The sequence below is a fragment of the Clupea harengus genome, chromosome 6 (assembly GCF_900700415.2).
Source record: "Clupea harengus chromosome 6, Ch_v2.0.2, whole genome shotgun sequence".
Lineage (NCBI taxonomy): Eukaryota > Metazoa > Chordata > Actinopteri > Clupeiformes > Clupeidae > Clupea > Clupea harengus.
The window spans coordinates 20,962,743-20,985,199 of NC_045157.1; the positions used below are offsets into that span (position 1 = coordinate 20,962,743).

Consider the following 22,457-nt stretch of genomic DNA (forward strand, 5'->3'; position numbering starts at 1 on the left):
TGTCACTTACACTTCACAAACACACAAAACACAACGTAGCACACTGTCACAAACGAGAAGAGGGAGAGAGAACATGACAGCATTAGTTTTGTGAACACATAGAAAGTCTGTAAAAGTTCATGTATATGTCTGTAAATGTACATGTATATAAAAACATGAGATTTAAATCCCTGATCGCTGCATTTAACGTGCTAAATGTCATCCATAAAGTTTTCACGCGCAGCGCAACCTAGCGCTTTATTTTCCCTCAGGTAAGGTAAGGCACTGCCACTGCCCACAGCAGGCTATGCTACAATGTACAATGTCATTAACACATCGTGAAAAAAGAGCAAAAACATCGAAACTATTGCAATAGCACCGGGAGATTTAAATCCCTGATCGCTACATTTAACGTGACTGATTCGTGCCAAATGTCATCCATGCGCACTGACCAGAAGTGTTTGACAGCAGGCTATGCTACTGTGGGCTAACGTTACTTGTAAGAAAAATGTCACGAAATTAAAAGTGAATGTCCTCTATTTCATAGCATGGTAACTAAGCATATAGCACAACTAAAGGGAAGGCCCGCTGTTGGCGACTTGTAACATTACCTGAGGTTATTTGTAATGCAAGTAAATCAACTTACCTTAGCTGGATGGGGGATGTGTAATCTGCTGATGAAATTTAGGTAACTTCAACAGAGGCTTTTGTCTTCAGGTCTTGAAGTTTTCAAGTCTTCCAAACTTAGTCAGCTTGCATAAATTACTGTCATTTAAGCTAACCAATGAACTATTTTTTTTACAAAAACCTATCGGTTGTGTATGTATGTGTGTTTGTAAGAGTGCTAGCTTGAGCTAACCAAACACAGTACAGTAGCTAGTTAGCTAGCGTAGCCATGTCAGTTATCAGACCGTGTCAAACATCGGCCATTCAGTTAAACAATAAAAATGATGAATTAAATAATGAATTAACAATCGATATGCTCAGTTTACTAATGGATTAACATGACAACGTGAACGTTTGCCGATAACACACGTGTAATTCAGTTGCTATTAATGTTGAACAGCAACGTTAAACGTGACACCACATTAAATGTCAGGCAAACGACGTTGCAGTTTAGAGGGAAAAGTAGAGGTCCTGGTATTAGCCAATCAAATAAATGGTGTTTTCCGTTCCTGCCTGGTAACTAATCTTAACCAATCAACATTCTAGAATTACATCCGTATGCGGATCGTTTTTGAGTCAACCCTTCGTCTACTTACAGTAATACCAGATGTACCAAGGAATGTAAAGGATTAGGTTTAGGCTTTTTCCGTTTTCCCACGGTAAAATCTAAATCGACCCAACAGAACATCTGGATACAGAGACTAAGACGGGTGGATAACGCTAGCACAGATCCAGCCTTAGTACGTTTACCGGGCGGTCTCGTTGCATCTAACGGTACCAAATTGTGGACAGGCTGGCAACCAACCACTCATGACCGGATTTGCGGAAGACATTTTCTCACAGGTCATTTATAAAACGTTTTTGTTGGGTTGCTGTTGGGTAGCATAACGGTAGCATAACGTTGGGTAGCATATCGTGCAAGCTTGCTAGCGTGAGAATGCTAGTCCCGTTGTTGTAAATAAACAAACCACACACAGTGGCGTGATCTGGCTTGGCTATGATACGGTTACTTAATCTTTTTTTATAATGCAGGTCGGTCAAACCCTGATGCTGACCACACTGATTTTGCCCAATCACAACACCAGGGACCTGAGTTAGCTAACTCCAGTCCAACCACATCTGTTAAGAGAGCACAAACCCTCAAAACTGCTCATCTACAATACAATGACAAAGTTTTCAACACTGTCAATAAGATAGATAGATAGGTACTTTATTAATATCTGTATGGAAACATTCTTGTGTCCAGACAGATAGCTGGAAAGCTACAAACAGTCCTGAAAATTGTTCATCGTTAAGTTGGATATTGTAGCGATCTCAGTCACTACGAGTTTGATACAATAAACCGTTACAATATGACCGTTACTCGCTAACAAATATCAACAGCAACGACATCGGAAACATCTCTTTTTTCAGTTCACAAGATCATACTCATAAAACGTGTTGTTATCATATTCACAATTATGATTAAACGTGTTAATAGCTTGGTTAAATTACATGGAAAATCCTGTTGGTTTGCTAAGGTTTACTATGGGCAGGGGCGACGTTAGCCACCCGGAAGTAAGTTATTTGTTGTTGTGACGTCATGTTGAATTGTCGTATTGACCATGATGTAAAAAGTATGTGGTGGCAGATGGATAATATTTTCTGCAAGGAAAAGGTGTATGCAGTGCTCTAAAGCTCTCAACAAGGAGATGAAACAATGTCATCTCATAGTAATGGCCATTAGATATTGTACAGTAGGCTCAGATGCAGAGTTCACAGGGTCAGTCACTATCAAATGTTTCATTTGTGTTCATGCTACAAATGTAGTTATCGTCTGATTGGCAACAACTTTAAAGATCTATGATGTCCCCAGAACAGCCCCCTAAGATGTATTGATAATATTTCAGAAGCAGTTGAAGCTCAAACTGGACAGTCTTGAGGCCATGTGCCAATACTCGCAAGTACCACTAACGGGAGCTCTAGAAACTGTTCGGTGACGCATCAATGCCTCTGGCTCCTTGCACTAACTGCTGGGGGCCCTGGCACACATAACAACTAAGTTTTGTTCAGAGCAATACATTATGTGACAATACTGTAGAACAGGGGTTTTCAACTGGTTTTGTCCCAGGGACCACCATTCTGACTAGAAAGTAATTCGCGGCCCACTGATGTGCCTGCGCGAGCGTGTTTGTAACCGCCGCCGCCACGCCATGCACAGATATTCTGCCTATAACACTTAAGTATGTGAAATGATCAGGGTAGATCACTAACCGCCGCCACCACGCCCCCTCCCCCCCACACATATTCCGCCTGTAGCACTTTTTAGTGTAATTTCTTCGCTGAATATGGGTTCAAATCGATATATTTCAGGCAATGCGACTTGGCTATTCAGACTATTTAGATTGACATATTTTTGTTATTTTAGATATTTTTCACGATATTCAAGAGTAATCTGGAAATGTGTTGAAATATCAAAAAATTCAATTGTGAACTGATCAACATAGGCTTATGTCGCGGACCCCCTGCAATGCCGTCCGGACCCCTGGTTGAAAACCCCTGCTTTAGAAAGCCAATATAATGTCAATGCAACATATAATTAATAACATAGATAGACTACATTGCAATGTTGAAAAAGGAAAAAAATGTGGAAAAAAATATTGACCCTACTTCATTCCAGAAAGTTAACCAACCTTTAAATGTAATTGTTGGTAAAGGTCTATTATATTTGTTACCTTGATGTAGTAGGCTAGTCTAAATGAGCTAGCCTACCATACCACATAATATACTTAGGCTTCCATTGCAGCATGTTTGGCTATCCTGTAGTTACTGGCAAGTGTAGTTGAGCCTGTCAGCTTGCCCAAATGCTTAAATGAAGATATACATGGGTCTTTTTGCCTTGACTAAGACCCCTCTAGAGAATAATAAATGCTGTGAAAAGACAACAATGCAACAGATATTTAAAAGCACAGATACTACATACATTGCACTGTTAAAAAGTGGGGGAAATGTGGAAGTTAAATATTGCAGCGATTTTCTTTGATTATTAAAAATAATATTGCATCCTGATAATGGAGCGCCAGACTTTGGAGCGCCTCCTAGTGGCACTCTAGCAATGACTGGTCACGGAGGCCATGCCGGAGGCATTGAACGATCACGGAACAGACTCTGGAGTTCACCCCAGTGGCACTAGCCAGTATTAGCACACTGCCTCAAGAATGACCAGTTTGAGCTACAACCCCCTGGTTCGTTCTTCTTCTTATGTTCTGACTGTATTCCCAGTTAGTCATTCTAACTACCAGGAACTTACTGTACAGTCTTCCAAGGAAGAATTGATCTTAATCTGACCAGAAAATTTGTCGTAAACAGCTGCAGTGACTCAAGATTTTTAAATTGATGGCATGGCCAAAACCTCCAATGGTAACATTGTTTTAGATTATTAACCCAGTTAACAAAACAGCAGCACACTGAGATTTACATAAGTAGTTTTCTTCATTCTGCTTGTTTTCACCTTCCAGTGTACTACTCGTTTCATGCCATGATGCTATGTCAGTAAGCTGATAGGGTTGTAGAGATGTAGGAAAACGCTGTACTCACCACAAAACTGTTGTCTTTAGGATTGGAAGCAAGTGTCATTCCCAGCCTCATCTTGTCTTTCCGTTCAGACACATTAGTCAAAGATATCCTTCCTTAAACAGCAAGGGACAGTAAAATACACAACAATACATTCCTTCAATGTACGAGCACAGCTGAGACACTGTGAGAAGCAAACAAAAATTCTGAGCACTTAAAACCAGCCCCCCTCTCATGCCCTGTCACATTCTGACAGAGATGGGCTGGATAGGTCTTTCATGCCAAACCAGACTGTTTAGGCTTCATGCACTTGATTAATGTCTCAAACAAATGCATTCCTGTCTCTGCATACAGTGCATATGTTCTACACGTGTGACACCTGGCACAGTGCGGATATTGGACTGTAAACTGTGAACAGGTGGAATCTTTGATGTTCGATTACAAGTATAACAAAAGCAATGAAGCTCATGTGTTGTTGCCAATTTTTTGTAAACAATTTATCTTACAATTGGTTTATTCCCTCTATTTTTACTAAATTATAAATAAACATTTTAAAGTTTCAAACTCACTTATTAGTAATGGTATGGAAATGAAATGCCTATAAGATACAATACCTAGGTTGAGCTTGGTACAGCTGCCATTGGATCTTTTGCTCAATGGACACTTGTAAACATCTCCTGTCTGGTGAGGACCATTATGGTCTAATGGAGCACCAACTAATAACCTAGAAAGAAAACAACATTGGAGAACTCAATAAACAGACAGAAACCTAGTGACAGATCGAGACAGGAAGTATGCACATAACAACGAAATAACCAGAAATTAGAGGGAAGGTCAAGCCCTGATGGATGCTTATTAGAGGGATGTATCAACAGACAGTGGCACAGAAACAGAGCAGGTAACAGTAGGGAGCTCTGTAGGCATTTGAAGAGTTAGCAAGTTCTTAATGGAGCATGTCTGCGACCTACAGGGCCATGGCTGAGGCTGTTTAGTATCGCCATTGACCCAGACTGGTGTGCACATAAACACACAATACCCCATGGCCAGCTGTGGTGAACAGAGAGGGACAGAGGCTCCTGATTGGACATGAGGCCACGAGGGTTGAAGCTGCAGTCCACATGGGCCAAATAGTAAGGTGCATTCGACCCACACATTTAAATGCCCAAAGAGGAGAAGTTTCACCAGTCATAGAAGCTCAACGAAAAAGGATTCTTGACACTTATGTGGTGCATTAGGCATCAGGGAATTCTTTCGCAATGACAAGACAACTGGGGAAAGCTAAAAAAAAAAATCCTCACATCAGGTTTAGTCATCACGCCGGGTCAGAATACTCTCATAAATATTAGTGGGTTGCCTAATACCATGCATGCAGACTGCAAATACCACCATTTTGTCATCACTTTGTTATCTCTGCTGTGAGGTATTAAACATAAATCAACAGTACTGAAGTAGTAATTGTTTAGTTATTTTAATTAACAGAGAAAATATCTTGTCTAGGAATAAGTCTATCTACTCACATAACCAAATGTCCATGCATTGTATTAGGCTATATGAAGTATGTGTATGGTCAGCTCCCGGTTACAGTCTTCAAATATATATAGTCTTATAAATCTATAACAAACTTTACCTCATGCTGCCTCTGTAACAGACATTGTATAAATGACTGGAGTAGAGACCACACACTGCCACAAAGTATCAGGCCGACCACTGTCCATTTAATCAGCATACAAATAACATGATGATTCAGCTTTTACGCATGCGCTGTGGGACACTTAAACCAAGCATCAGCTAAACAGAATAGCCAAATAAGGGCTAAAATTGCAATTGCGTGCTGCTCACACAAGCCAACAAGTAAACGCACTGCCTATGCCAGATGTCAGAGGTTAATGGACTACACAGGAACAATTCATTCACTGGGAATGGTGAGGCACGGAGGAGTGATACTTGACACCCTTTAATAGCAGAAACAGACTTCCACCAACAGACCACTGAATCTCTTCACCCAGTTCTGACACACAAATCATGTCTATTTTAATGCACTAACAGCAATACAGTCAAATCTGGGTTTCTATCAAGTCTCAGAAATGTTCATAACAGCATCAAGTGTATATAAGTCAGATGTATATCCATATAGCCTATATTTCAGATGCAGGACACCACGTATTACTCCTCCAATGTAGCAACATGCCATACATTTCCAAGTTAGTACACTATATAATTGCCAGTGTACTTGTGAAGCCAATGTATAGACATGGATGGCGTTGGTTCATCCTACACTTGCCAGGCCAAGACACTGAAAGTGTTTCTTGAAATCATTTTCACTTGCTGCAGCTCTTACAGTGCCAATATTTGTATTGCCATTAATATTGTGATCATTACCGCGGTTATTGAGGTGTCTGGCACTCTGGGAAGGGAAGTTCAACTAAGGACACTGTTACCTGAGAGAAAAAGGGACTATTGTTGCTTTGCCTGGGACATCCACAGGATATTCCAAAGCGGCTGCATGAGGAGCTGCTAAAACAATCAACGTCAGACTCATTACGGTCAAGTATTAGAATAATTGCGGACAGCACTGAATTAAATACCCTTACTTATACAAGGCACTAACCAGTTCTCCCGTTGCACTTTGGTATTCTAGCCCTGGGTTTGAGGAAAAGTCTTCCAAAAGCTGTAGCCATTAATGTGCTTATGTTTTTCGCATTTGGATGAAAAGAGGCTTCAGCTACTACACAAAGCACCAGCTAAGCATTTAACGTGCAGGGATTTAATGGAAGTATTTCATCTCATTCCAGGTACAAATAGAACTTTGACCACATTCCAGACCACACATTGGAAAGAGTTAGGCCCTTAGGGTATATAACATCCTGAAAAACTGTATGATCACCAAAAGAGAGAAACTGACTTGATTGTTTTACTCGACTCAATATTCCCTGGTAATCTCGTTCCTTTTGTTTTTACTGCATGTGTATATACCCTCTCATTGCAATGGTACATTTAATTACACCCGGTTGCAACTTGACATACAGCAGTATTTTAGGACCCTGATGGAGCAATTCAGAGGCACCCTATGGTTCCAGGCATTCAGGGACTCATGACCAAGCAGAGGTCAGGTCTCAGTTGGAGAGGCACAGTGCCACCTTATGAAAACAAACATGATGTAGTGTTAGAGTTAGAGATGTGGACCAAAGGGTCCCTGAAGGACCACCATCTCAGTTTGGCTCGCACCGTGTATTGTGCTGTATTATGTGGCCACCCAAGAAAAATATTTTGGCGTCTCTTTTACGTGTGACGGCTAGAGTGCCCTGCCAGTTCTGCACAATACTCTGCACAATTGCACACATTCTCAGAATAGTTACATCAACGTTTTCTCTCCTGCCAGTATAGTGCTAAATTAGAGCGTCGCACTAACCACAAGCCCTGTGAAGAATACCGTCTGTGACCTGACCTCTGCCCACATACGATACACCATTGTCCCACTGAAGTCAAAAGAGCATCATCAACTGAGTTGATATACTGCCTGAGACAATGTACAGAGAAAAAAATCCTATCACAAATACATTTTGTAATGTTACTCCAGAAAGACCTAACCAAACTCAGCTGTGGCTCCATTCCTGTATAGAAACTGCAGTCATAAAAGACCCGTTTATAGAGTCTTTTTCAAGCTGCTATGAACCAAGATCCAATTCCTATCCAAATACCATGCTGGGGCAACACTAAAGCAGACTCTTTGTGAGATTCCATGAGATGACTGCTCAGGCATAAATTCCAGTGGGATGTGGCAGTAATCACTCTGATTAAAGTTCTTAACCCTACCTACAAACTCAAAGTCGTAGTTCTTGGCGAGATCAAAAGTCCCATCTCGCATAAAAACAAACAGCTCAAAAAGAATCGCATGTGAGTGTGACATTAGAAATGCAGCACAAAAGAGAAAGCTTTTTTTCTGAGTTTGAAAACAGATGCACCACATCTTTTATTCCCAGGCCAAAGGTGACAGGGCACCAGTGGACATACTGCTAGCCACAGGAGAGCAATTCCCCACTTCAAAGGGTTGAGTGGAGACCAAACCCTGTTGCCCACCATCAGACCACTAGATTCCTGGGATAACCAACACATTCATCACTCAAGAAAAATAAAAAACTCTCATTCTGAAAAACAGCCAAAAATGAGCCAGACTATTACACAATGGTGGCTGTGTTAACAGGGGCCTGCTTTCAACATCACAGGGGTGAGGCCACCGTTCAGGTTTCAGTGTCTGATATGTGGGGGACCTTAGTGAGCTCAGATGGATGAACAGCAAGGCCAGCAAAAGTGAAAACATGAGCGGATGAGGGGAACTAGCACAAGTGGGACATTCTGGCAGCATCATTTTTAATGGGAAGATATTACAGCTACAATTTTACAAGCTTTTTTCAGTCATTTACAGTCTGAGCCATATCATAGTATGCTATTTTAATATTTAATATAATATTTAATATTAATATTGAATAATTTGAACACGAAGGTTTCAGAATATTAACACAGAGGCAGGCGCTACAAGAAATCTGCTGATGTAGTTTAAACACATTGAGCATGGCTAAATTTGGAATGTTACTGGAGTGAGCTCATCGTGCTGGCCCGTCACGCTGGACCTGAAATAGACCATGTTGCATTTCCACATCCCGACAGCCAGAAACAAAAAGAGACAGAGAGAGAGAGCGCCGGCAAACTCCCTTCAGGTCCAGGGGCTCCTTGGCCTCACAAACCCACAGATGACTCTTGTTGCCAACCCCCACCCTTCCTCACTCTGCCACCATTAAATCCTCTCAGGCAGCGCCTCTGAAATGTACTCATCGCCCCGGCCCGTTCGCACGGCAGGCAGGCCTGAAGGGTCTCCTGTGGGGGTCCAGAAAGAGTGAAGCTGCACCGGGTAAGTGGGTCAATATTGACTTTTACCTACGCCACAACTCAAATAAACCTCTTGCACATTTCGATCTCCATCCTCATTTGGCAATCGCCGTTTGAAACGGAGACCGCAGATGCAGCGTCGTGCACGTCTCGAAATCATTACTGCTTTTTTCCTCTCTATGGAACCTGGTGACCCCAATGCCCTGGCAGAGCTTTCAATACTTTTAAATGAGACAAAACAGTCTAAATGGCCAGAGTGGTATTCCTCAATGGTCAGAACAAATATATCAAATGTACCCGGCAAAAGATTGTGAAAACACAGTCCTCTGGACTGTCCTGTAGACTGTAGACCTTGGCTATGATGGATACAAAACTTGACACACGTCTGAGAGTGAGTCTGAACTCTCTCTGTGTCATCCAAAGACACTTCCCACATTAAAAAGACAGTGAAAACACAGACAAATGACTTAAAGTGACTCCCTGAACCACCATTCTCAGCCAAGTGCAATATAATGGTCTAACCAAAACCAGCATACAGTTCATTCATGGGCACAATTATGAAATATGTGAACACAAACACACACACACCGAAAGATATAGAGGTGTAGTCATATTGACGTTGGCAAGTAGTACACACATAACAACACACAGAGCTATACACACTGAAAAGCAACACACACACACCTATCCACATACTGAGCTGAGTGTGTTGCCATGAGCAGAAATACATTTTCTTCTCCCACCATGGGGCTGGAGCTTCCCACACACTACCTCCAACACACATCTACCCTTTCACTCCCTCAACATCAGTGCATTGAAATGAGCAGGAAAGGAGTAGGGGACTATGGCTGCAGACCACTCAGCTTGGGCCTGTGTTACTCTGTCTGGGTTGGACATGTGACTGATGAACAGGGACTCTGTTGGCCAGACTGTCACAGACTCTTTGTGTGTGTCCTGTGGTGAAAATCTGCGAAGCATCCAGGACAGTTTTCATAGAGGGAGACACAAATAAAGCTGATGTTTATCGGATATTCGGTGAGGACTGAGGCAAAGAGTAACACACACTCTCTCACACACACACACACTTGAAAAATGTCCTCTGGCTGACAGATTACTTCCAGATGTTCCTGGAATACAGAAGGACATAGAGGGGGGCTGTTTGGCAGGCATCGCGCTGAGAAAATGTTTATTAATATCTCTGAACATGGGTAAAGCCAAACTGAAACAAAAACTAAACAAAAAAGTTTTGACTGCCTTTTTCAAAATAATAAAACTTAAAATCTATTATGCCAACATACATACATAAGCCATGTTTAATAAACAGCATTATTAAAATACACATTTCACTATCATTAAAACTAACAATATAATCATTAAGGATCTTATAAGGACTTATGTCAGCATGTTTAAATACATACATATATTCCAGGTAAGGGGTGAATTTTGGTTTAGAAAGAAAGTTTGCACAACTCTCTGGGGCCCTGCTATAACTTCAAGATAGTTACTCTTTTTGCTTGACCATGATGCTACTGTAAGCAGCTCAGTCAGCAGTGGATTGAAAGAATCAAAGAATATGGCTTGGAGTGAGAAGTGAGTGAATGATTGAGTTGTACATGCAATGAAATGGTTGGTGACTGTGTGTACATGTGCGCATGCGTATGATGGGGACACGTCTGGGGGGATGTCTGATCTCTCTCTATCTCTCTCTCACACACACACACACACACACACACACACACACACACACACACACACACACACACACACACACACACACACACACACACAGCTGCAGGAACAGACCTAGAGTTGGGCAGAGCTCCAGAGTACCCTGGCCAGCAGAAGCATTGAAGTTGCCAGCGACAAATCCCTATCGTCACCATGCCAGCAGCAGCAAGTGAGGAGCTCTATGAGGTAATATGACAGATGACAAATGTCCAGGGCTTTCCAGCCTCTCAGAACTGATTTAAGTGCATCATAAGCAGCTTCCCACTGCACAGGAGACCCAGATATCCTCAACATGATATCAGGACACCACATCTCACAGTTTGTGTCATCCATGAACACTGGTATGTCTATGTAAATAGGAAACGGGCTTGTGGAACCACAGACTGACCACAAGAAACTGGTTATTAGCAACAGACCACTAAGACGCACTTACGCAAATAAGAGTCTGTGGAAAAGTCTCTGTCACCTTGTCATGTCTGAATGGGATGACCGTGTTCAAGACAGAACGACTTTGTTAATAAGTTAGCAAAGACTTGAGAGATAGTTGAGAGTCTCAATTGCGTAAGTGAAAGTAGAGGAACTGCTTACCATTTTTGTCCTCCTGCAACATGTTGCTGCACAGTGTACCCAAACTGAGCCTGCTTGGAGCCCTTAATGATCTTGTGGTTCTTGGTGTCGATGTTGAAGCAGTCGAGGAGCCCTGGAATAAGACACAGAGTCAAACACAGACCGTCAGCAGCATGTTTGGACAGCGAGATATATTTACTGGCTATGACGACTGCCTCCAAAAACCAGCACTTCATTGATGACCCGGAGCAAAGTGGAAAGATTTCATGGTGGTTAAACTGGAAAGTTTTACGCAGGCTGTCTGAAGGCAGAGCTAGGGGGTTTAGTAAGAGACAACAATGGCCGCTACTGACGAGGATAACCTCCGTTTGATGAGCGACTGAAACTGGTATGGGATTAAATGGGTGGTTGCCATCTTCACACAGTGCTGTAAATGAGCATATGGTAAGGAATCTGCGTGAGGAGGTGTTTATTTTAGGACAGAACCACTGCCCCATCACACACTGAACACAACTGGACGGCAGGACCATAGAAAATCACCACCTGGCCCTGATCCTCTCGCAGAGAAACAAACACTTCCACGGAGGTCTTTCGACAAATCGCCTGAGTGATTATCGTCCCCATTTCCCCCTATCTGGTCCCGTCTGGTACTTCCTGACCTTCCTCCACTCTCTAAACAGGTCCTAATCCTGAGGCCATGATAGAATGAGGTCCAGGAGGGCCATGTCCAAACATGATGTCTGTCAAGAAGCCTGACTGACGCTGTCTGCTAAGTTGAGTAGGAAGGTCAGAACAACAATCACATTATATGCGCTACTACAACTCACTTGTTGCCGCATGTGGCTTGCAATGCCCATGTCAGACTTTAAATGTCCCTGCGAGTGCGTGTGCCGATGAAGACATAAACTCGCTTTATGATACAAGTGTGCAGAGGTCTCAGCGCACATGAGTCAAGCCACGTCCTTGAGAGAAAAGAACACTACCTCTTCTCAGACTTGAACTGTTGCCTGGGAGGAGCGTGACAGTCTTGAACTTCTCCTCAGACAGACAGGGCTATCATTTTGATATGACAGCAATATGCCAAGAGTGGGCTTTCCAGTACAAATCTACTACAGGTGCTGAAATGAGATACATCAATAATCATGACCCGTACGCAGCCACAGCTGTTTATATCTGGTAGAACTGGTCCAAAATGTTGTTAATCACTGTGGTAAGCTCCTGATTAAAGCATGTGTTAACCATAATGCAGGACACACGTCACCCACAGGCAAACAAAATTTCGGTAAATTAAGAAGAGGAAGAATAAAAGAGAAGGGAAGTGGAGACCTAAAAGAGGGAATTGATGAAAGGCTAGATTTCAGAAGTTGTTTGATTCTCAGTGCCTCACTTTTAACTTCTGGACCCTCAGAGAGAAACATATGGGGAAGGCCGCTTCCTCTGGTTTTGATTAAAATGCATATCATACAAAAAAAAAAAAAAAAAAAAACAAATGGCCAGACCAATGGAAGAAAATAATCTTTTTTTAAATGCCTTGTCACCACATTAACCAGTGTTTTCGTTATTGATGGTGATGGTGATAATAATGATGACATCATGTGGGATTTAAAAATTATTTCCAGCATAGAAAGTGTGTGCAGAAAAGAGACGGATAAGCACAAATACATCTTCCTTTTGGCAGGCAAAGATGGGAGGAAAAGTTAAACCCTGTCAAACTACTGGCTTCTTTCAATCCATCTCTGCTCCTTTATCGTCTTCCCCACAGTCTACAGCATGTCCGATGGGCTCCTCAGCCTTTTGGCTCAGGTTTAGCAGATGACTGATGTCCAGCTACTGTGGGACGAGGGTTGACACTACGGCTTACACACATATTAATCTGGGAAACAGCAAAACGGTTGCTATTACAACACACCACAGAAATGGATGAGGACCAACTGTTTCTTTTTCCCCCTGAATTAGCCTCAGCCCCTGGTTTAACACCGTGGGCAATGTAATGACACTGTGTAATGAAAGAGGCTGAGCGACAGGCTTAAAAGCAATCAACCTTAATCAGATGCAGAACTCCCTGGCTTGCCTGAGGTGGAATGTTATTTTCCAGAGGCGATACCATCATATCACCCTCAGAGGCTGTCATACGAGCTGGTATGAGGGGCTTCACCAAGCACCTAATTATTGCCCCTCCCCCGCCAGGCCTACAGAGCTGGGCTTATTTCTCTCAGAACCTCATGCACACAGCGTCAAGCTTCACTCTAAGCCCATGATGAAGTTTTAAGACGGCATAGGAGTCGCTATGGCTTGACCAGCAAGGTCTCTTGTCTGCTTCATTTTATTGCTGCTGTGTGCTCAGGGAGGGCTATACTATATCACCATGGCACTCCAGCGCCATTACTTATGAAAAGAGAACAGTTAATCCCCCGTGGAAGATGGTCTGATCTCTTTTTCTTAGCCCTGATGCACTATGACTATTTCTATGAAGAGCATGTCAGCGCTGGCAAGTGACTGAGGTGGGAGGCTCACAGGAGGTGGGGAGCGTGTGTGACAGATAAGGTCAAGACAGGATTTCCATGTGGAGAAACTAATCATTGTCTAGTTACAGAGCAGCCATGTGGACAGCAGGCACACACACACACACACACACACACACACACACACACACACACACACACAGGGTTTGCCTATTGACTTCAGGTTTTAACTATAGATGTTTGAACTTTGTATAAGCATGCTTAATGTTGGAGTCATGGATTGAATAAAACTGTAAATTAATTGCCCCAAGCTGTTGTGTTATTACTCAGTGGCCCCAGGGTACTGTTGATATGTTCTGTCATCAATAAAAGAACAATTGAAGTGACTCCTCCTTATGAATAACCCTCATAATTCTGAACTGTACAACACGTGATTCTATGATTAGCAACTTCAGATGGTGGACTGCAGGATATATTGGCATGGCCGATGACTCTTTCTTGATTCATTATTCTTAACCCAGCCACATTGATTTAAGCCTGCAGCTATGTGCAGCTATTCATCTAAATATTGACACACTCTGCACTTTGTTCATTTCCTGTGGCATGAATGGTGCACATTTCTATAGCTCCTTTGATGTTTCTTTGTAAATAATCACCACAGGGATGTTTATGTAGAATCATAAACGGAATATCCAAAATAGTTGATTGTTCACACATTTGAAATCCACAATTAAGCAGTGAAAACTGACGTGATAATGAACTAGGGGGGATTGGGTAGGGTAAATAGTTTTCATTTTATTCCTGTGATTTCTAAAATCTTTCCCACATGTGTTTTCAGCATCTTAAGGACATATAAACACAAAGGACACACTAGCACTTTGAAGACTTTGAGCTTGTTTTAGAAAGCAAACAGCTCCAGATACCATCACAGAACACATTTGCTTTATTTCAGACCGAGGCAGACAAAAAAAAAGAAAAAAGCATGGAATGGGTCCAGTTTCCATTTAAAACCCTAACGTGGCAGAGCGATTTAATATTCCCAGTAATATCAGCAGCTCCTAAAGCCGGACTGAGTCATGCCGGGTTTCCTGTGTACGGATTCTTCTGCCCAGATAAATAAACCTCAGCCCAGCCAGCGGTTGCCTGCGCAGGGTGTCCGGGCCGGTCCTGCGCTACTCTTGGCCTGTCACCAAGCTGCAGGGGCTCCACCACAGTAATCCCTGACTCTGAGCCACCTATGGGCCCAGCCAGGCAGTGCCCAGGGCCCATGCCGGGGTGTCCAACTGGGCGGGCACCTAGCATATGTGGACGTCAGCGCACCACGGTCCTCACCAGCTTTTCTGTGCCCGCGGGGCACCCATGCTAATGAGCAGCGCTGATGCCCATGGGCGAGGCTTATGGGCCAGCAGATTGAGTTTTAATAAACTCCACATGCCGGAAATGCATCTGTCAGTCACTGCTCACAAATGACTACTGGAGCCCTGCCTCACATGTAAACCCTACTGTACAAGCAGCAGGCTGACAGCTGTTTGGACTTGAAGCGGAGCATGGGCGTCCTGTAACGTGGTGTTCTTCCACTGATTGCCATCAGTTTTCCCCATACGGTGCCCCACAGTGCCTTTGTCTGGAAATGCTATCACAAGAACGCCAGCGAAAAACACTTGGTAGTGGATAGTGGAGGTGGCGTGAAACTGAGACTGTGACCGAAATGAGAAATGAGCTGTGAATCACATGGTGCATGGTGGCGTCTGCAGCCAGATGTGAACCACTGGCCATTTCAAATTATGCTAACCCAGGATTTCAGGAAATCTTGGGTGGATGGCATAGGAAATTTCGCTTGCGTCAGAAGAGAAAAGACCATTGGTACAGCTGAGACTGAGACTGAATGAGACGTCTGGAAAATCTGGACAGTTCTCATCCAGTCACAGTGCACTGAGGAGGCACAGAGAATTGCAGCACAGTCAGGGTCAGAAATCAGACACGTCTGTCATGTATCACATTCTTGATCAGAGCACATAGTGTAAATACTTTGTGAGAGGAATAGTTTGTTGTATAACGCCTTCATTTATTACTTTTTACTGCTGACTGGAGGAGTCAGTGAAAGCTTGTTTTGACGGTTCAGTCTGGTTCTCTGAATGCATTCCCACATGCTCTCAGAGGTCTTTGGAGTTAAGGTCACACTGTGATGTGATGCAGAACTTCTTTTCAGATAAGTATAATATTCCAGTACGGCATGCTCTGTGTGGCTTCCTTTAGCACTGACAACTCCCCTTGAATGTGAAATGGGAAGAACGGGTCAACTCTCAACTATATCATATTGAAATGTGGTCTCTCAACAAAGAGCTTAATTCAGAGGGAAAAGAAAACTGATTGGCAGCCATCCTGTTTCAATATGGCAAAAGAAAGTGAGTGAGTGACGCTCACCATGAGCCGCTCATCTTGGGTCACTATGAGAAGCTTGCACACAGTGTGGTTCAGACAGCTCCCCATGCGCTTGAACAGCTAGGCTGCTAACTAGAATTCACCCATTGATGCTAACCACAGGCTCCCATGGCCTGTGAACTATAGATCCTCCTCTGCACAGCACATCAGGCTTTATCCACACAACAGCTCTCTATCCGTCAGCCAGCTTCTCCCTCACTGGAGGATTGGTTTATATGCACAAGGTCAGTCTCCCCTCTCCATCGAGAGAGAGAGAGGCCTGAAAAACTTGGCCAAAAAGAAAGCAGAAAAAAAGAACAAAGCAAATATTTGGACATCCAATATTTGTACCTCCACACTTAAATCATCTGCTATCTAACAAAACCCAGTCAAAACACATACACTGAAAGTGGGTTAAGCTCTAAATGTAGCCACTGTAGTCAAAGACCGCAACAACAACCTGGCAGGAGCATGAGGCAAATGTAAGAAGTGAATGTATAAATGCTCTCTTTAGCCCACAGTCCTTTCTCTCAGCTATGTGAGGATAGCTCACAATGAAAGACAGTGCGTGACACTGCTTAACAACAGCCCATGTGTTTCCAGTGATGAAGGGGAGGAGTCGGAGCTTGATGAGAGAACACTAAATGCATGTGGTTACATTTAAATCAGTGTCTCTGGTGTGACTTTAAAGACATTCAAAACACCTGCCCTCATCGCCTAAACTGTGGTTAACTTTTACGCTTGGCTCTCACATCACCAGTATTTATCTTTATCGTCGACAGCAGGATACTCTCCACATGATAGCAGGTTAATTGAAACAACCTTTTCTTTTGCTTTGCCTCAGGACAATCTGAAACTGCCAGAGTTCTCCCTCAATTGAAATTTCACTCATAATTGACCCAGTATTCTGGCTGCACACCAACAGTCCTCCAGACGCTGGAAATTCTGAGTGCTTGACACGAAGTAGATAATCATCATGGGTTTTACAACACATGCACTGTAGATGGAAGACAGAGTGTAAGAGTAAGGCAGGTCCACCCAAAATCTGGCTCAGCATCCAGACTGGAGGAGAAGGTGAGGATGAACAAGCACCTCAGATCAAATCAACATCCTTTACCTCAGGCAAAAACTGAGGCAGAAAATCTCAGTCAGAACATTGTTAAATGCTGTACTTGAGAGTTCTAAACACTCCTTGAATTTCTATTTCCCTCCCTGAAATATGACTTTTCTCTCTCTTGTTTCATGCCAGCTGTCTTTCCAGTGACCTTCCGGAAAGAGCAGCTCGGAGCAGTAAAAATACACAACCGGAACTGGCCACATACACAAACACAGACATGCACTCACTCCACTCTCTGTCTCTCTCCTTCTCACTCACTCACTCACACAAACACACACACACACACACACACACCTACTCACCTGGCAGCAGGCTGCAGGTCCAGAGCAGCAGAGTGCGGTAGTACTCCATGTGTCAGTGTGTGTGAGTGTGAGGGCTGAGGAGGAGAGACCCTGCAGTGCCTGCTCTAAAGAGTCCACTCTTATTGACTCCACTGCCGCTCCAAACACACATATATCAGGGGAAAGTAGGAGGGGACTGTGGCTAAACCAAAAGGAGGTGCACCCTCAGCCTGCAGTCTAGTCTCTTCTCACTCCCTCACTCAGCCTGCAGTCTAGTCTCCTCTCACTCCCTCACTCAGCCTGCAGTCTAGTGTCCTCTCACTCCCTCACTCAGCCTGCAGTCTAGTGTCCTCTCACTCCCTCTCACAGCCTGCAGGATTAAAGTTTAAGGTTTATAATCTAATATTTCTTAAATACTTCATACTATGATGAGGACTTCTCTAATCTAAGGGATAACATGTTTTCTCTTAATCTGCCAAAAGTAACCATCAGCGTGACCACAATTACATGTCATGTAATTAGGTGTTATGGGACTAAGATAGTTATTACCATTAGAACACTCTCTTAACTTTTCTGTGGTAGCAAATACCATGTCATACATTACCATAATCTGTATGAATGACACGGCATAAGATACTGCAGTCTATATAACGAATGACTTGAACACATTTCATCAGAGCTTCATGAAGGACGCACAAGCAACCCATGGGTACACGTCAATACCAGTATGCTCTAAAACGTCTGCAAAACCAATCAGCGTCAAGTGAAAAAGTTTCTCTTGGTCTCATGTTCTGAGTGTTGCTTGACTTTACATAGCTTCGCTTTGTTTCAGATGGCTTCCACCGATAAATCATCACCACCACCTTTGATCAGTCTGTTAGCTCCTCTATTAACCACATAAAATATACACAGGCTGTGCAACAAAGCTGGCAGCGCTTGCCACATGGTCTGCTTCCGGGTCTGAACTGATATTTAAAAAGTAATCTTCTCGGGTCTCTCATCAAGGTCCTTCTGCTGCCAGCAGTTTTCACTCTGCCAGCTTTCCCCATGTCCCTCTCTCTCTCTCTCTCTCTCTCTCTCTCTGTTTCCCATCCTGAGAGGGGTCCTCTCTACAGGGGTGGCACGGATAATTCCCAGCTCAGAGTGCAGCATGAGAAGTCCACACACACCTATCCTATCGTGAAGACTCAGCCGATCATGGGTACAGAGAGAGAAAATTGAGCAATATAACAGACCCCAGTGTGCTCTAAGGAGGATATACAGTAGCTGTGGGGATATTCCCACCCTGTGCAATGAATTAGAACAGAAAGTAAAAACATAGACGGAGTCTTTAAACCTATTTGTTTTTATAGATCCAGACAGACTTGGAGTCATTTACGGAAATATATAGATCTGCAAAAAATGTGAATTATATTTATTTGATCCACTATAATTCCCTACCTGAGCTTTTCAACACTCGATTGCAATACGTCATTTCACAGTAAATTCTGCCTCTTCGTATGGCTAACTTAATGAATCTCTCAAGATGACACTGAACTACCTCAGCTATTCAGACACGAGTGCCTTCCAAGATGTGCCTTCCCTTCATAGAAAACAAACTATGCTACATTGAAGAAAGGGATAATAAAAGCAGGATGTCTCCTCTCATGAGCTCGTTGGAACAAAAGGATCAGATACTGCTTTGAAACGGAAGGGAAGGGGGGGGGGGGGGGGGCGGTTTGGTTTGGTAACTGTCACAAAAGAGCATGAAAACGCTTTTACCAGTATTGTGGGGTCTCAGCTCATGGCTTAAGAATCTCCCCGCTGTCGGCTTGAGAGACGGCAGCACTGAGAGACAAATGATAAATCTGAGAGGAACCTACAATTAAAATTAGGGGTCTTTTTTTTTCCTGAGGAAGGAAGGCAGGGGGCCAAGGCAGCACAGGAGTTGGGTTGCCTCAGTCAGTGTTTCCAGGCTGGGAGACTGCTCCCCTCCGTGATGTTCTTGCTGACCAAAATTACCGTGCGGATATTTAACGCACTGAACATTGCAGGAAGGAGAAAGCGGGGGGGGGGGGGGGGGGGGGTTGGAGTCTCCCAGGAGAAAGAAGTTAGCTTTATGGAAATCTGACTCCCTTCTCTCCATAGACTGTGGAGGTACAGAGTACCCACTGTGAGGTGTAGCCTGAAATCAATACTTGTCGTCCGCACAGAAGCAGCGCTTACCTCACAACCGCAGGGGCCCCTGACACCACTCAGCGACTGCAAGTAATTATCTCAGTCACCTCAGGACGGCCTCCTGTGTGACGCACACTGCTCTATTTCAAGACAGACAGAAGCGCTGGCTACCAGCAGGTCAAGTCTTCAGAGTGTAGACTAAAGTAACAAAGAGGATGACCTGCATTCAGAGTTCACACCAAGCATGCATGGTAGGTCGAAAATGTGTTTATCTTCCATCACCATCGCTTTGGTCCCTTAGAGAGCCCTACAGTTTGCTTCCAAAATTCTGATTTTGCGAAATGATTCCCAAGGAGAGACCCTGAGCGTGCTTAAGGACTCAAAGGTCTGTGCGACTGTATGTCCAAGTATCCCCATGTGAGATGTTGCTCTAGGAACCTCTCTTTGAGAGTTAGTGTTCAGTAATCGTTCAGTCAGAATCAACCTAAACTAGTTAAACAGCTGGTGTCACGCTTGGTGGAAGCCTGATGACCCAATGACACAGTCACTTCCCCCAGCTCTCCATCCCTCCAAGATGTTTGGCCCCTGCCAGTGCGGCAGACAGACCTCTTCCCGACTAGAGAGCATCATAAACTCAAATTCTTGGCAAGGGACGGGCAGAGTGTTGTAAGCAACAGCTTTCCCTTCAGGCTGTCTGTGGTAGAGGCCATGGAAACCATCAGTGAAATGAGGGCTGATCAAACACCACACAGACAAGTGTGCGTCCAGGGCCAACTTCATTTAGGCCCATGTATGCCAACATTTCTCGGTAGCAACTTTTTCAAATTGGTAAGTTCCCTCCGAAAATGGTATTTGTTGGCTGTACACGAGTGTAATATGAAACTCCTTCTTGAAAGACATCTTTACAGTAACTAAGAAATTTCAGAGCCAAGTTGTTTCCATGCACAACTGCCAAGCAAGACCAAGGGAGAATGCACAGCCGAAGATTTATGTAGTGAAATATAAATTCTGTCATCCAGGGGTCTTACTGAATTAATACATTTTATCTTAGTTTTGCTGATGTTTGAAAAATGTGATTCAAAGTAGTATCCAAGTAAGTATCCATTCGAAAAATAGCAATTTTTAGATTTACTGTTCATGTTGGTTATGTTATAGAGCTTTTGCATCAAGCGACCTTTCTATTCATGCTCACCACCAACAGAGGTGAACTTCATGGAAAAACTATAACCCTCAGCCCACACAAATGAAACATGAACACAACGATCTCACGACAAAGAGTGAACAAAAAGGGAAGCTGCTTTGAAAGAGTCCATTAGGGTAGACGTCCCATAAGAAATGCAAAGGGAATATTTTATTAAAAAAAATTCTGAAACAACATGTTATAAAAGAATGTTCTTCTCCTGGGATGTTTTAAGTACACAGAAAGACTAGTTCACCACAGTGGACTGGAATCAAACATGTATTTTCTGGCTAACAATAAAGCAAGTTAATCACAGTCACAGTTTGATCCCCTCCTAATAATGCAGTTCGCATTCAAAACAAACATCCGCTCCTCTATACTACAGTGACCCCTTAGGTCTGGTCGAGAAGATTTCCCATGGTTCCCTGAGGAGGCTCAGTACATCAAACTTGTTGAAGGTGAAGATGAGAAGACCAACAGACAGACCAGAGAGCGCCTTAACTGATTCAAAGCAAAGCATTGAACATCCCTGTGAAAGGCATTCTGCACAGGAAATACTGGTATGTCATTTAAAAATACATGAACAAACTCTAGTTATTCATGAACAAATGTATCATGTGATCGGCTGGATAAGATTAAATCATTCTTTAGGAATTAGAGGGGAGTGACTGCTTGCTTGGGTGAAATCACATAAATAAGCTGCATGCAGAAAGCTGGGCCGGAAAAAATGAATATACTGTATGACTGACAAAATTCTGGGTTGAAAGAATGCAGTGGTTTGGGGTTGTAGCCGACGTTTTCGCAATCACTCGGGCTCTGCAGCACAGACTCTTCCTTACACTCAGCCACGCTATACGCAAATCCACAGGGCTGTTATGGCAGGATGGGGTTGACACACGTCCTACCTCTTACGGCTGACGGAGTAGCCTTTAGTCGCTAGCTAGCCGGGAGTCTGAGGTTGTTCTCAGGACACCTCAGAAGATCCACAGAGGGGAGATGAGAGCTTTGCCTTTACTCAAACCAAACCAGCCTGACCAATCTCTGACGGTTGGTTCTGGATGCTGTCAACTGATGTTTGTCGAACGATGACATCAAGAATGCATAGCTTTTTTGTGGTCTTCTTTCCTGAGTGAAACAAGCAGTTGGATGACAGCCATTTTCCAGTGGAAAGAAGGCACAAGCATTTCATTATATACTTCATATATTTTAGCAGTAACTTCAGGGCACTGTAAAGATTGTGTTTATTTTCACATTTCTTGTTTATTAGGCCTCAGAAATGAACAAAGTATTTTGTACCATAGCTAAACATGACTAAATCAAGAAATACTAAAGAGGTTTAAAAACTAAACAATACCACTGAGAAGTACCTGTGTTTATGGGTGAGTGGATTCTACATGGAATTTTACATTCTCTGTGTTACGGTAATATGACAATCACTTTTCTACTCAAGAAGCAAAAAATGA

At 43.3% G+C, this 22,457-nt stretch overlaps 1 protein-coding gene across 1 annotated transcript in view; it reads right to left on the minus strand.

Moving 5' to 3' along the window:
- itga11a (integrin, alpha 11a) overlaps positions 1-17,788 on the minus strand; it is a 41,038-nt gene extending 23,250 nt beyond the window's left edge. The window contains exons 1-4 of the mRNA XM_031569358.1: positions 17,679-17,788; positions 11,398-11,509; positions 4,812-4,921; positions 4,222-4,313 (exon numbers count right to left, since the gene is read on the minus strand). Of these exons, the coding sequence (XP_031425218.1) occupies positions 4,222-4,313; positions 4,812-4,921; positions 11,398-11,509; positions 17,679-17,727 (363 nt within the window). The 5' untranslated portion in view covers positions 17,728-17,788. The remainder of the gene's footprint in view (positions 1-4,221; positions 4,314-4,811; positions 4,922-11,397; positions 11,510-17,678) is intronic.
- Between the last annotated feature and the right edge of the window lie 4,669 nt (positions 17,789-22,457).